General features: G+C 44.6%; 1 protein-coding gene across 4 annotated transcripts in view; it reads right to left on the reverse strand.

Annotated features, from left to right (window-relative positions):
- Positions 1 to 12,928, reverse strand: part of RALGAPB (Ral GTPase activating protein non-catalytic subunit beta) — a 56,117-nt gene extending 43,189 nt beyond the window's left edge. For all 4 annotated transcript variants that reach the window (XM_080627886.1, XM_080627885.1, XM_080627884.1 and 1 more), the window contains exons 1-5: positions 12,771 to 12,928; positions 6,774 to 6,986; positions 5,886 to 6,088; positions 2,073 to 2,236; positions 1,255 to 1,441 (exon numbers count right to left, since the gene is read on the reverse strand). In XM_080627886.1, coding sequence (XP_080484012.1) covers positions 1,255 to 1,441; positions 2,073 to 2,236; positions 5,886 to 6,088; positions 6,774 to 6,956 — 737 coding nt within the window. In that variant the 5' untranslated portion in view covers positions 6,957 to 6,986; positions 12,771 to 12,928. The remainder of the gene's footprint in view (positions 1 to 1,254; positions 1,442 to 2,072; positions 2,237 to 5,885; positions 6,089 to 6,773; positions 6,987 to 12,770) is intronic.
- Positions 12,929 to 16,690: the final 3,762 nt, after the last annotated feature.

Genomic DNA, 16,690 nt, shown 5'->3' on the forward strand with positions numbered 1-16,690 from the left:
AATACACAGGACTTGCACTGCAGCTTTATTTCCCACAGATTTAACAAGGCAGCCCCATAACCTGGAAAAATCTATCTACACTCGGAATTTTGACTGGTAATTCAAGACCAAAAGTTTCCAAGAGTTAAAATAAACCCTTGCAGAAAAGCATATGATTGTGTTTTTCACAGTGCAGCAATTTTCATGCATCTTTGAATTTTTATAGAACTGGTTATTGATGTCTCAGGATTGCTGGGAAGAAGAGATCCAGACCCCTGCTCCTCACTAATTAGTTTAGTTTTTTCCTCTGAGAGGCTGAGATTTGTCCCACAAACTCTTCATACAAGGGGAAGTGGCCTCAAGTTGCACCAGGGGAGGTTTAGATTGGGCATTAGGAAAAAATTCGTCACCAAAAGGGTTATCAAGCATTGCAACAGGCTACCCAGGGAATGGTGGAGTCACCATCAACATTTAAAAATGCAGATATGGCACTTAGGACATGGTGGACTTGACAGTGCTGCATTTATGGTTGGACTTGATGATCTCAAAGGTCTTTCCAACCTAAACAATTCCATGATCCTCACTGTTCCTATGCCCAGCAAGGTTTGGTCCAGTTCTCCTCCTATACTCCCTGGAGCAGAATGCCACTGCTCAGAGGAGAGCCTGCATCACATTCCTACTGCCAGGACACAAGCGCCAGGCAGCTATAGCACAGCATCAGCTCCACAGGGTAGGAGAGGCAGAGTCCAAGAGTTACAGCAACATGCAGTAGTAACAAGCACCTAACAGTTTTGATGGTGACTGTCATTAAACATACAGACTATAACGTGACACTAATATTCCTGACTCATTCTTCATGGGACATAATGAAGAGTCACAGTGATGGAGACTAGTAAACATACTGTAAAGTACTAAATATCTAAGAGATGATGAGATTACACAGTGACAGAGAAGATCCAACTCAGATCTTCACTTGCAGAATGAAGATACACAAGTCAAAACAGGGCTTTGAGAAACCTGGTCTAATGGAGGATGTCCCTGCCCATGGCAGCAGGGTTTGAACTAGATGAGCTTTAAGGTCCCTTCCAACCCAAACCATTCTATGATTGTATGAACAGTAAAAGCCAAGGATACGAGACACAAGATCTCTCACTATGCTCTGCTCATTCACTTTTGGATTGCTGGTGTTCCACAAATAAGCAACTCCAGAGAAAAAAACATGTATAACCATTATCATCCTTGCACATGTGTGTATGTCCTTGGGATTTCTCCTACCTGGAAGTAAGGGCACAGATGACCTTGCTCCATTGCTCCACTACTGCAGGGTGATGTCGCCAGTTGGCCACCATCTCTTTGGCAGTTTTCCAGTAAGGTGGTGTTGGAAAGCACCGTGTACAAGCCAGTAACCACACCTCAAACAATACGCCGATTAATTTTTCAGCCAGATTCTCAGCAATGCCACCTTATAACAGAAACAAAGCATGCCTTCAGTGAGTATGTGACCTAAATAACCTCAAATACCTCCTCAGGAAGATTTCAGTTTGAGTGTGTAAAGATTCTTAAGTTTAGTTTTTTCATTTAAGAATGATTCCCAATTGCTTCCTACAGCCAATTCGTCTTTTTACAAGACCAAGCATATTATATAATGTGCAGCCAAATACGTGTGTCACTAAGGGACACTGGCAATTCCCTGATCTGTCTTCCATTACATTCTATCTATACTGATGTCTTTTATTTAATAGATACAAACTGACAATATGATTTTCCAAGCAGGCAGGCCAAACAGCAAGACACATGAGGGTTTCAGTGAAACAAAGAGGGAACAACCACCTGAAACCATTCACCAGGAACTGTTCCTGTATGAAGTCACTGTTCTGCAACAACACATTAAGGAAAACTCAGCTCCAAACCATTCAGTCTTTTCTGACAAAGCTCTACTGCAGAGTAGTGAAGCCAAATCAGGAGTGAGCTATGGTGCTTTGGTGGCTATTAAAAGCTTTTGGCAGGTTTCACCCCATCCCCCTGGCAGCTCAACATCAAGCAGAGACAAAGGTTTTTCCAGCAGTTGAACCAAATGAAAGTTGAACATGAACCTTGCACAGTTGGAGCTGCTAGAAGAGTGTCATTGATCTGAAGAAGAAATAATAACAAAACCTCCCAGGTTTCTCTTGCCATAATTGTCGATTCATGAGCCAGTTTCTGGACAGCTTTCAAAACCTGCAAGCACAATCTGATCTGACTAGATCCTGGGTCTGGCCTGCAAGAGAAGAAAACAACACTCGAGTCTCTAAACAAGAACTATAAAGTGATGTGTACAATAATCTGAACTTTGAGCAATTACAAGAGGAAACATCAATATTATTGAACAAGAGCCAAGAACATGAGCTAATATGCTTCTACGCACCTTAACTCTGTCTCTAAGCATCCTAACTCTGCCTTAATGAGTACAAGATGTACTGTAACATTCTTCTCTAAATGACACAGAACTCGCCACCATAAGGTGAACACACCCCATTATCTCAAGGGAATTTTTCTTAGGCCAAACAATGAGAATGTAAGACATCACTGTTACACACATAATTCAGAAGGAAAGTGGCAAAATTAGGAGAAACATTATTAGCAGACTAATTTAAATTCCTCCTAGTTTTCCTTTTGCTTCCAAATGTAGATGCAACCCTAACCCCCAATTCCTTGGATTTAGGGGGAAAAAAAAATAGTATCTAGAAGAGGGTCATTAAATAGGAAAGTCAGACTAAAGGAAGAGGAGGTAAGTAAGGAAGAAAGGGAACAAGTTGATATTATCAAGGTCTTCCTTATAGTAACAACCAGCTCCACACTGCCACTGCTGAGTCACTCAACAAGAAGCGTTGCAGAAGCAGTCCAAAGCAGCACACTCTTTTCCCATCAGTTAGTTTGGACAAAGCAGAAAGGGGTACAAAACAGTAACATGAAACATTCTGGACAGGATCTGAGGACACCGATGAACAAAGCTGAGGAAGCCTAAAAGCTGAAAGGGTGAAAGAAGAGACTTCAAATTACAGCGTGCAATATACACAAGCTGCACTTCAACTTGTGCACTCTTTCAGCTCTCCTACCACTTACTGAAGGGATGACAAAAGAAATCATAAAAATATTACCTTCCACTGGACTACTAAGTAGTAGTCCCAGATTCTTCCAAACACTTTCAGTGTGGTATAACTCACAAGTCACGTTGCATGGCAAGTATCTCAAGAACATGCTGATCCACTAGATAGAGATCTGCTTTTCTTACACAGTAAGATTATTGTCAGATACCTTTTAAAAATACTATCAACTATTATCTGGATAGAATAAATGTTGCATTACAGTACTGGAAACAAGATTACAAAGACTCTAGATAATATCTAATGCCAAACTGCAGACTAGTCACAGTTCAGGACTTGAGTTGCTTGATGCTGGTGCTAGATCCTAACAGTTTCTGTAGAACAAAGCTTGACACCAGTAAGCCCTGCCTTGGTCATAGCCCTGTTTTTATCCTGAGCAACAACAAAACAGATACTCTAATTGAAAGGTATCTTTAATATTGACAGACTTGAAGGTTCAAAGCCTGTTTCAAGACTTGTTTCCCTAATAACATAGGGAATCTATAAAAAGGGGGTTTACATATAGGAGCTCTATATGCAAGATGACCAACAGGATACCTCGAGCTGATCAGGCAACTCTAAAGTCCCTCTACATCTACCAGCTCCTCTTGTCCACAAAGCTAACTGAATGGCAAACTTTGGTTGCAGCATTTTGTAGATTCATGTCTAGATTTCTCAGAGCTTGGCCTTTTGGTTTCCACACTCCTTTGTGACAAGAATTGTTCTCATGATTTCACATGAGACGCAGAAGTTACTACAAAAAAAGCATCTATTACACTTGGACAGTCACATGTTCCATAATCTCTCAATCAATTCCAGATACTTCAGTTGCACAGAAGACCCTTGTATCTACATCTCAGTCTCCTGGGGAGGGGAAGAGGGAGAGTTCCCATGTTTTCTTTCTGTGCTTCCAATAGTTTGTGGCACCAAAACCTTAGCGGACAGCAGTAACTACTACTACTGCTTCAGTAATCTGCAAGGCTTACAGAGTATCGTAGGGTTGTCAGAGACAGAAAGCCTAAGTGTTGCCTGGGGACTGCTCAAATACATCAAGAAAAGAAGAGTTTGTTCCACTGGGTTGGGCAGGTCAGTGCACGAGGGCTGGATGCAAGTACCCTCTCTCTAGTCTGTCCAGGAGATAGAGAAGAGGCAGCTTGACTCTTCCATTTTTCACTGTTCTTATTTCTTGGCACCACACCATTTCAAGGGCTGTGCATATAAACATATGCTACAGCCAGGCACTCAAACTGGAATGTTTTATACACACCTGCTTTGTATTTAGTGCATACATCTTCCTGAGATGCTATTTAAGTCAAACTGCCCACTTAAGGCTGCTGCATTTCACACCTCAACTCTACATCTGAAACCCTCACCTCAACTCTGGGCCACTACTTTTAGGCAGCCAAACCAACAGCTACATCGTTTCCTGGAAACCAGGATGAGGAAGGAAGCTATTTTAAACACAACCCTCCATAGGACATAGGCTTATAATAAAGGCTTAGTATTTTCAACACAAGAACAAGAGACTTTTCCAGGAGATAGCTCAACGCATGTTGCTACAAGAGCTGCTGGGTAGGTGTTCTACAGGAGCCCATCAGAACCAGCAACCTGTATCAACTAGGTAAAACCAGAAATTATTTTTCTCTTCCCCTCCCCAGGCACATAAGAATTTGCTTTCACTCAAGCAAGGTGTGCACAACCCAGTTCTGCATTTAATTTCCACTGCAGAATGTATTCCTGTTGCTGGAGTGAATTCTGAACACAGCTCCCTGGAGGACAAAACTTAAAGTTCAAGTTTTCAGCTATGAAAAAAGTGTTTCAGATACATCCCAGAGGCTTTTGAAAGAAAAACAACAGAACAGTTATGCTGGGGGAGGGAGGAAGAGGAGTAGAGTCTTTAAAATAACGATTTTCCAGCCCTCCCTGTTTCTGGATGTTAATTATTTTATTCAAGAGTCATCCTGTGCAGTCTACCACCCTTCACTGAGCTCCATCAATGAAGCTGAGAGATAAAGGTGAAATGGCAGCTTGTGCCAACAGAAATGTGACCACTGAACTGCTTGCTACCAGGGCTCCTGGTGAGAAGGCAGTCAGGGGATCATAGCAACAACTATTTCATGGACTAATGAAGAATTCATTCTTTACTGTGACAAGGGAATAAAGGTTCCCAGACAGTAGACTCTATTTTGCATGTATTAAAGCTTAGAGACAACTTCCTGCAGAAGTCTTACCCAGAAGCATGCTTTACTCAGGTTTGTGTTGTTGTTTTGACCATACTTTAATGGGAATTAAAATGCCTTTTTCTCTACAAACCAAGAGCAATGACAACTAAGGTTAGGTTATACACTCTGAAGCAAGTAATAAAGAGCAATGAAATCCTTGCCTGAATTCGTATCAGTTGTTAACAAAGCCTTCAAGTAAAGTTAAGTGATCCAAGCGCAGAAGAGCGCTTTGAAGGCCATTTGCAGTGATACATTACTAATAGTGACAAAAGCAGGTGATCTGGTACTCACAGACATACACTAAACATTGATCTGAAGCAGTTTCAGATAGCTAATATTTAAGTACTGTTTCATAGGGCACCATTAAATAATTTCCTCTTACTTATCCAATATGTGTGTTCAACAGCAGCAGGTAAACTTATCAAATGATATACGAAGTATGATGTTTGAGCACCTTGACAATGTAACTCTGTCCAAGGCCTAAAAGCATGTGAATCTCAACACTACCATCCAAGGATGTTGAATTCCTGAGCCTGCCGAGTGTTCCAGTCCTAACACTCACCTCGGCACAAAGAGATTTTGGAGATGTTTGAGAATGCTTTGAACATAAAGGTTTGGTTCCTTAATAACTGGTAAAGGAATGGAGTCCTTAGGTAATACAAGAGCCATAATCCAATCTGTATATACATCGACGCAGTATTTCACAGTATCGCCATCCAGAGGGAGGGTCAGGCCATAACAAACCACCTCCATAGTCCATTTTACCTGAAGAAACAAAGCAGAAGTTATTAAAGATAAATATTAGCAAGTAAACAATGGTCAGAGCACATTGCTTTGTTGAGGTAGAACCAACACTAGTTATGTGGTACAAGCAATTCTGTTTAACATATATTGCAAGAAAACACCAAGTCATTAATTTGTATATCATGACATTAAGAAGATTAACAATAAATGGCAAATCACTCTAAACCTTGAATCTCAGTCTAACTTGTAGAGAGAACTCTTCAGAACACACAAGAGCTGATGCAATGAAAGATTTCCAAATTCTAGTGAACACTTGTACTATTCAAAGACCTTTTAAGAAGTCGCATACTGTTGCTTCAAAAATGAAAGTAAGTAGAAAGGTTTCATGTGTGTTAACTGCTACATCCCTTGTTCATTTTTTTTCCTAGTTTGGTGGTGTTTGGTGGGTTTTGGGTTGGTTTTTATTGCTTTAGCCTGAACTTCTGGGTTCGGTAGTAACTATTTATCTGAGCTACTAGGTCATGAAGTACACTGTTGCTATGATCAAGCTGCTAATAGAAGCCTTATTTAGATTATTAACCTAAAAATATAGCATACTTCATACAACTTGGGACTACTACAGAGAAAAATAAAGGAGGCTACAGAAAATCATTATGCTGCCACTCTAGCATGAAGGAAACTATGCTCTGTAAGGAAATGCACTTACCTCTTTGTCTGTTTTTAGTAAACTCTCACTTCCAACAGATGATGTAATTAAAGCTTGTCCAAGAGGACGCACCACTGCGTTTGCCACTTCTCTCCCCACGTTTTCAGGATAGCTGTGAAGTACACTGGTATTCCCCTGATCATTTTGAATGACAAGATGCAAGGATCTCCACTCTGAGTACATAGTGCCTCTATGCTACAATCCAAACAACACCTGGGGGCAAGGAAGGAAAAGAACACATAATTAGTACAAATGTCTATGACACAAGTTACCAAAACTGAGGCTGTCTGCCATGATATCAGAGCCTTGGGTGACATGGTTTAGTGTGAGGTGTCCCTGCCCATGGCAGGGGGGTTGAAACTAGATGATCTTAAGGTCCTTTCCAACCCTAACTATTCCACGATCCTATGATATGGACCCTTATAAATTCAAGATGCATGTGTCCATGTCACACATTTGAAGACCTGGAAGAGATTCCAACAGCTGGTTTCCAACCTTAGTATGTTGTGGTAGATTTTTGTTTTGTTTTTAAATACAGCTGTGAGCTTGGGGGTTGGGGTTTTTAATAAAAAGATAAACAGTAAGTTTCAGTTTGAGAATCTAAGTGAAACTGCCTGCAGCAGCAGCAGGCTTTTGTAGCCATTCACAGCAACATTAAAACTGCCACTTGGAACTGGGACCAAACTATCTTTTCTTCTTCTTCCACCAACACCAGCAGTGTTTTATCAGCTATCTGAGCCAGCTGACCATGTGAATAATAACACAAGGAAAACAGGGTTGGCACTGGGGAAAAGCAAGGAGTGTTCAACAGTCACAGCTTGGATCAGCTCAAGATGTCACAAATGGCACCCTGAGGACCGTTTGCCAACTGCACTTTGGAGGCACATTTTGGAAGCCAGTTACTTATACAGGAAATATTTGCAATGCCTCCCTTAGACATTCCTTGGCCCAAAACCAAACAAGAAGCCAGGCCTGGAAATACACCTTCTTAGAGAAAAGCCACCATTTAAGCAAGTCTGTGTATTTTGCTGACTCCACAAGTGTTTATTTACACCCAAAATCCACGTAAAAAGCCTGATGATTCCCTTCAAGGCAGGAGGGAAAGCAAGGCAGCAAGATCTTGGCTTTCCGAACTATGTCCTTCCTGGTTTGAGGCAGCAATCACGTGTGCTTATCTGACAGCAGATTAATCAGAGCAGCCACAGCCTGCAGGAAGCATATCCTCTCTATCCTGGAGGCACTTTCCCTCCTCTGGGGGCCTTGGCAGGGGGAATGCGTGTGCCACTGTGGTCAAAACTATTAGCTTAGAGGAAAACAATTCCAGGACGCTATCTCTTGGGACACAGAGAAGTCACAACAACAACAAAACAAACCACCACCAAACAAAAACCCCAAAATAAGCATGACCCACAATCATTAGTGATATAGGTCACTAATTCAGTGAGTCAGTCACTGCTTAATTTCATGATACAGGTTTCCTTAGAGGTATCTTTTCCTTTTATATCCTATACTCATGGGGCCTCTGTATCTTCCCTTTCTGTCCCATCAGAACACTGCCTGAGTCTCCAGCTTGTGTTTGGAGTGGAAGAATGAGGGACAGAAGTGAAGTATCATCCACTTTGTAAGCCTTCCCCTTTCCCTTGCAAACCCCCAGCACTGCCTGTACCCCCAGAGCAGCATGCCCCTTCCCCTGCCCTGGCATTGCTGCTCACCACACAGGAAGGGGTGAAGGCACTCTCCATCCTCCCATTTGACACTCAAGTTCGTTGCAGAAGCACATAACACCATTTGAGGAGCGCTGGTTTAAATAAACCGATTTCAGCTGATAAAGCAGCATGTACTTTCCATCACCACGCTCCAGCTGAAGGACTGGCAGCTCACAGGAACTTTATCAATGTGCTGATAACCGCAAGCACACGTAGTGTGCCTGCCTGTACACCAGAATAGAGTTCCCAGAAGCATGGAAGTGCTGCACAGCACAAACTGTAAGCAGTGCCTGTGTAGGAGCTTTCTTGCCCACAAGATAGAAGTCATCAGAGAGGATAAAGATTCACAAATCCTGCTGCATTTTGGAAAACCCACATTGCACTAGGGCAAGAGAACGGGAAGACAAAATCACTTGCCTTCATGCAGTTCCCTGCCATGCTGAAGCAAAGATGCAAAGATCTTTTGTGTGACCTTCCACACTTCTGAGAGGAGCAGCGTTTGTAACACAGAGGATAGATATAATATGCTATGTTTAAGAGAGGTTTAGCAGCAGGACAGGGTAACCAAAACCTCTGGTGCCTCATACATCCAGCCTGCTGCCTGACCTTTATACATAAATTTGATGATCAAATCTGCATCTTATTCAAGACTTCCTTTGGTCTTGCCAGAAATCTTCTGTCAGTCTTATCAATACGCAAGGAATATTGAAACAAGTAATTGTTCCAGATGTAAAATCCTTTTGCGGTGGGATTTCCTGGGGTATTGATTTATTTGCTCCGTATATTTAGCAGTAAGAAGTTTTTATTTGCAAGGACTAGAAGTCACTTTTCATTTAATATTCTACTTCAACTGCCATTTGAATTGGAAATTGCTGCCATCTGTTCAGACTGGGGCATAGCTAAACCCATCTACTGTTCAGCTTCTTAAAATTGGACATAAGTTGAAAAAGGCTGGTAAGTCCCTCCACACCACAGTATCTGTTACGATGTGTTTCAACAGATACAACACACTGACAGTTCTGTAACTTGCTTTAGACAAAAGGCACCTAATGCTCTGTAGAAGCAGGGCTCACTCCCTCAGAAGAGGCTGTTACTGATCACAAACTACTTACACAGCAACAGCAAATTGAAGAAAAAAATGCAGCTGTCACACAGGCAAACAGCATTCCCTGATTTTTACTTCTGTCTTTGCAATGCTTCTGCATTTCAGCTTCAAACAAAGCATCCTCACTGGCCCAAGTAACATCTCCTAAGTTCCATGCAGCTGAATGTTCGTATTTCACTTAAGCATAAGTCTTACTGAGGTTCAAATCACTAAGGACCCTCAGAATGACAAGCAATCTAAATAAGAGGAGGGGTGGGAAGAAGAATAAATACAACCCTGAAGTTTACCAAGCAGCAGTTTCATACACCCTCAACTTTGGACAGGGGTCCTGCTCCTGCTCCTGTTCCTGGAGGCTGCACTATTTAAAACATCTCCAGGTTCTCACAGACGGACCTGGAAGGAAATTGTCAGCATTTACATTGGCATGACAGCTGAGAGATGTGAAGTTCAAATATCTACCACCTACTATGAAACTGAGCATAATTCCAACATTCCTTAGTGTGGCAAATAATTTGGGTTTCAACATATTCCCCCCCAGATCCATTTCAGCTTAGGAACTGTAGTAACTATAACCATATAAACCACTGAAAATGGGTGTTTCAGCATTTAAGACCAAAGATCCTCAGTTCATAAACACTGTAGAAGCTGGTGAGCATGAAGGAACTAGCTAATGAGCCCATAAAACTCCAAAATTAAGGATATTTAAGTTCTGTTTCAAGTCCTCAAAGACTTCATATGAACAACTGCAGCCAAAATATTTAAACTCTTGGATCAGTGAAGATAGACAGTGAGAATTCCCTAACTACATAATAGACCCACATTCTGCAGTTACTCTCACAGAACACGCAGAAGCTCAGAGCCTAAAGCAGAGATGGGGGTTTGGAGCATGTGCAGGGAACCAGCAGTGGTGCCCAAAGCAGCCCCTCAGAAACCCTGTGCTCAGTGAGCGCAGTGCTAAGGGCAAACATGAACATAGAACCCTTCATGCTCAGCAGCTTCATAAAATAAAATCATACATAAAATGAAATGTTTGCCTACAATGCAAAAGGATTTCAGGCCCAGAGACAAGCTGTCCTGAAAACGGATGCTTCTTGGGTTTTATTAGAACCAAAAAAGCAGAGCTGAGACAACTGTTATGAAGAGAGTAGATGCAAAAATGACCAGCAGAGAGGTGCAAAACGAAGGTGGAAGACTTAACAGAGCCTAATCAGAGAAGCATCAACATAAAGGCTCTACACCATAAAGCTCCAAGATATTAATATACTTTAAGTATTTCACATATATCTCTAACACAATCCCTGCTATACCAGTAGTACTGACATCTGCTCTCTACAGGCAACAACCACTGCCAGAAAGCACCTTCCACAATGCACCTTCCCTGGACCACATACCAAAGAGTTTATGAGCTATTTTTTCAGACACTCTGAGCATGGACAATTGCCACATACCCACCTGGACACTGTTGTCCCTCTGCCCTCCAAGTTTATGTGGATAGAACAGCTCCAATCCTGCCAAGACTAACTCAGCACCTCTCATATTAAGCCCAGCAGGACTGAAGCAGAGCAGACCCCTCCAGGCAGATCACCTCTGGAGCCCATCCAAGCGGTAGGCTCCGCCCTAGGCACGCACTGTGTGTAAAGGACAGCAGCAGAGCAGACAGCAGGCAAACAGTAAAAAAGGCAAAGGCCAAACAGAAAACTCAGCTTTCTGCTAGTGTTTGTAAGTCAGGATTTGGTTAAAGAATAAACAGAGATGCATGTCATGATTGCTATTAAATGAAAAAAAAGTCTAGATTCAAGGCAGGAAGAAATCAGGCACAGAAAAAACAGGAGCTCATGTCATCCTTTCCCAGGCCATCCAGCCCCAGTGTTGCTGAGAATTGAATCACAGCCCCCCTTGCCCAGGGAAGGTGAATTTGTCTGATTTTACCACCTAACTGGAGAAGTTAATATGTGATTAAAGGGAAGGCTGGATCGCAAATGTAAGGTGCCACATAAGCCTTGGGGCTTGGGTCCCACTTTCCCCAGCACTCCTACTCACTGACTTCAGTCATGCTGGTTCTGAGGGCACCACTGGACACCAACATTCCCAAAGCAGGAAGATGGGTACCTGCCACAGAAAAAGTGGCTGCCTAACACACATTGCAATACCTGAAGATTAACAGAGCCACCAGAAAGCAACAGCACCAGTTAATTTTGTATGTTTTGGCTATTACTCTGCTTTCAAGCTTCATTACTCAGCCATCAGTGCTACTTTGCTTCTCACCATCACTCTCATCTCTAAAAGCAGGTTTGAGAAAATTACCTTCCAGGCAGGGGACCTGAGAATTTACTGAGTTTTCACATCCCTCACTTGTGCCAAAACCCACACAATGAACTCGCCTGCAGAACAGTGCATTTCCCTGACCCAGAGTGAGAATAGTTTTTATTCTACAGCTTATTTTACACTGGCATTTCTTCCTCAGTCTAGGTCCTTGTGCAACTCCACCAACTGCACAACCAGGAAAGGACCTCCTGAAGCTACAGTCCCTTACATCCGGGGAGCAGAATCTTGCTCTGCTTTTGCTGCTGTTCCCCGGTTTCCAAAGGAAATCTGATGTACTGCCCGCGGATCCTGAAGATCAAACGGACGAGAAATCAGCAAGGGAAAGCAAAGGCAGGCCTGCAGCCAGGAACGCAAAGCACCACCGGATAAGTCCTAAGAAAGTCTGCAAGGGAACAGCGACACAAACTTTTACCTCCCGCCCGCTCGCACTCCCGCAGGCGAGGGCCGGCCTGCGGGGGGAAGGAGCTCACCGGCCCCCGGTGACACCACACGCTTGTGTCGGGGACCCGAAACGCGGCTCGAAACCCGTCCCCGCAGCACGGACCCGAGCCGAGAAGGACCCCAAGATCGCGAGTGGGCGCGAGGGGTCCCCCGGCTCACTCCCCCCCGCCCTGCGGCGGCTCCGCCACACCAGCCGGGACCCCCTGCAGCAGCCGCTCCGCGGCGACCCTCGGGGATGAGCGCGGCCCCCGCCGGCTCTGTCCCGTCCCGCCGTCCCGCAGGCCCGGCCCTGCGGCGGGCAGCGCAGAGGCCGGCGCGGTGGAGGCTCCCGGGCGGCGCCCTGCCGCCACAGGCCCCGCCGCCGGCAGGAGCGGGCCGGGCGCGGGCAGCTCCACGGCGGGAGGGCCCGGGCAGCCGTACCTGCGCCGAAGGGCCCGGCGGGCATGTCGGGGCAGGCCCAGCCGCTCCGCCCTCAGGCCGCCGGCTCCATGGTGCCCGCGGCGGCCGAGGCGACACAGGGGGAACGCCGCTCCGCGCTGCCCCGGCTCCGCTTGGCCCCGCTCCCCGCGGCCGCTTCCGGCAGCGCCACAAAGCGCACGGCGGGCGGCGGGGCCCCGCGGCGCTCTGCGCATGCGTGCGGCTAGCTGCAACACTCCTCCAGCACGGGCATTCAGCCCCGCCACCGGTCGCGCCGAGTAAGTCGCGGAGGAAGGCTCCGCGCATGCGCGGGCTGGGCGCGCCTGCCGCGCTCTCTGCGTTAAAGAGGCCGTGTCTGTCCCGCTTGCTGCTCCTCCTTGTGCCACCCTTTATCTCTGCGCTTACTACCTGTGGTTTTCAGAACCACTGAGAATGGCCTCAGGGCTGCTGCCTCCCCAGCTCGGTGCCGTTTGCCCTGCTTGGGTTCTCAGTGTCTTAGCACAGGGTTCACACACCTCTCCATTGTCACGTTATCTGTATTTATGTATAACAAAAATTAAGATCTCTCTCTTCCTTCCTTACACATGCTGGGTTCCCTCTCCAAAGCCAAGCCACAGCACAACTGCCTCTGGAGCATGCTGGAAGATCCACGTTCCCATTGATCCTGACAGGGCATCAAGGTGACCCATGCAAGCTCTGGCCCAGGGGCATAGCTGTGTGCACCACGGGAGAAGTTTGGTCTGGACCCCTGCCACAGGATGAGCTGCACCAGCAAATTGTACTGGAGGAGCCTGTAGGCAGCTCCCACTTGGCATCTGGCGATGACGCCACCGGCCTGTCCTTGTCCTTATCTTGAAGTGAAGCAGCATGTTTCCATTAAACAGCCTCTGCCCAACTGCAGAAATGATGAATGGAGTTGTTTACCCTACAAGACCCTGAAGACCACAACAGCAGGTGCTTAAGCCTGTTTCTGCTATCCTCTTTTCCATCTTGTGTTCCAGCAAGGGTTATTATAATCGATTCCTCACAGAGCCAGAGCATGTTTCTTCCACAGGGGCTATACCCAGCACCGCACCAGGGCAATGAGCACAAGCCTGAATCAGGACAAAGGCCATGCAGGCTCTAGGGTGGCTGTTACCTGACCTGCTATATAAAGAGATATATATCTATACAAACCTATTTCTACATATGCAAAACTGTAAAAATAAGTAAAAACATATTACACACATACAAATTCACTTTTATATATTTTTTATATTTGCAGAACATAAATATATATAAAAGTGTATCCAGGAAAAGATTGTTTAATAAGAGGTGAACTTAGTAATTTAAGTTTAACTGCAAATAGAAAGTAACAAGAAGCAAAGGCAAGCTCAGGGACCATGGTTTGCACAGTTCCAACCCCCTGGGGTGCAAAAAACCCACACACTGCTGAGGCTTGGGGCTGACCAAGAGGTGCCCACCCAACCCAAATCATGCAAAGGAGAGGCCAAGCCTGTGTCTGGCCCGGAGGCTCCCATGCATGCCTCCAAGCCAGCCAGTGGCCAGCCTCTATTACTGGGGTAGCCTTTGGTGTTTGTGCTACGTAAAACACAGGCACGCCACCCACAGAAATGGAAAGCCACGTCTAAATGCCAGAAGGATGTGTGTGGCGACAATAACTCCCAAGGGACACTGGGCAAAGATCGCATGCTGGAAGAAAAGAGGGCTGGGCCAGATGGTTAGAGACAGAAAACTGCGGTTGCTGTCAGGTGGGGTTTCCCTTTGCCCACAGCTGCCAGTTGAGCTTAAAACCACTTGTACTCACCATTCAGCAGTATCAGCTTGTGCTAGCTGTGTTTTCTTATCCTTTGGCCAATGATTTTATGACATGCTTTCAAAACACAAGCCTGGCTGACCTGGTAGAAGACAGCAGTGCTCAGTAAAGAGTCCTCATCCATGTTTGGAATCACAGCTCTCAAAGAAAGGACAATGTCAGAGAAAGGCTATTGGCATTCAAAGAAAAAAAAGAAAAGGCTTGTTTTAAATTTAAGGCTTTTTTGCATTCTAGAGAATGACACATGTCCACTAATTGGGCTATTAACTCTGGTCTACTAGTTACATTCTTGATGGGGACCTCCAGCCTCTCTGCTTTGCCAGTGAAGCACTTTTCCCTCTATAAACCCATCATGACTCATCACTATTTTACTGTACTTTTCTCACATTTCCATCAATGACATTCTTTGCTGTAGCTTCCATGCATTTGCCTGATAGAGACATTAAACTCTGTGGCCTGTAGTTCCCCAAATCACTTTCAAAAAGTGGAATCACATTGTGGTGTCCCACTCTTCTCATATCAAGGGCATTTTGCTTTCTGGTTACATAAGCAGGTAGATGACTAATTTCTTGTTTAGTCTACAACACAGGAGGGGTATGATGTAGAGCTAGCAATGTTTTCTTATGTGCAATTTGTCTTAAGATTTCTTCTGCTTCAGTTTGAAACAGATTTTCTGGCTGACTCATTCCCCATCAAGAAAAATCGCAGCCAGGGAATAGCCTGAAGCTCCTCTGTAGTAAACAGCAATGCAAAGGCTTCAGCTGGCTTCTTGAAAACCTCTCAGATTTTCTCTCAGTGTCAACCTCGATGCATTCGAATAGTGAACAGAGAGAGATGGGGGTCATCCCGACCTTGGGACTTGTGTAGAAGTGTCCAGCTTCCCAGGGTCTGCCTTCTTCAGAGTCAGCTCCCAGCCCTGGGAGGAACAGGACCGCTTCTGCCCTGCTTGATGAGGTAAAACATTTGTCACATAGGTGTTCTGTAGACAAGCCAGCCTTGTGCTGGGACTGAGCAGCACATCACAGTCTGAGCTTCAGTAGCTCTGTTTTATATACAAGCCAGAGCTCTGTTTTATAAGCATCAGAGGATATTTATAAAAGGATGAGCATCAGTTCCTTACTACATGGCACCATGCTTATAGGCTGTCTTCTATCAATCATATTTTAATTTGCTAATTATTTTACATACATTGAACATACTTAAGTCCAAAGCTCAAGCCCAAAGTACTCAGACTCCAGGACCATGCATTCAGTTAATTCTATATCCATATTACATCAGTTCACTACATATATGCATAATGTATATAAGTAACACATAATTAATGAGAATACATAATTAATGAAGTTGGGACTGTTCAGCCTGGAAAAGAGAAGGCTGCGTGGAGACCCCATAGCAGCCTTCCAGTATCTGAAGGGGGCCTACAAGGATGCTGGGGATGGACTCTTCATTAGGGACTGTAGTGACAGGACAAGGGGTAACGGGTTCAAACTTAAACAGGGGAAATTTAGATTGGATATAAGGAAGAAATTCTTTACTGTGAGGGCGGTGAGGCACTGGAATGGGTTGCCCAGGGAAGTTGTGAATGCTCCATCCCTGGTGGTGTTCAAGGCCAGGTTGAACGAAGCCTTGGGTGGCATGGTTTAGTGTGAGGTGTCCCTTCCCATGGCAGGGGGTTGGAACTGGATGATCTTAAGGTCCTTTCCAACCCTGACTATTCTATGATTCTACATCTTATATGATATACCTGTGATCATAACCATTTATGTACATATACATGCGTAGCTTTTCTTTGCATATTTTTACTGCTTCCTTAGCCTGCTCTTCTGCATTGAGACAATACCCCAGGTGTCTTGTGAAGATTTTCTTCCGCCCTTTATTGTAACCCTTGTGGTCCCACTTAAGAGCTTGTTCGGAAACAAACTGCGAAAAAATGCTCTCTATCCATTATATTCTCTCCTTTCCCATTATTTCCTCTGCACACCTCTGATACATAGCTATGCTTTCAGACATGCTAAGCATTCATTACTTTAGTTACCATTAAGACTTACTAGGAAGTGAATACAGAGAAAGTAAATGCCAAACAAGTAAATATTTAATGAAGAAAAGA

This window comes from Psittacula echo (assembly GCF_963264785.1).
Source record: "Psittacula echo genome assembly, chromosome: 12".
Lineage (NCBI taxonomy): Eukaryota > Metazoa > Chordata > Aves > Psittaciformes > Psittacidae > Psittacula > Psittacula echo.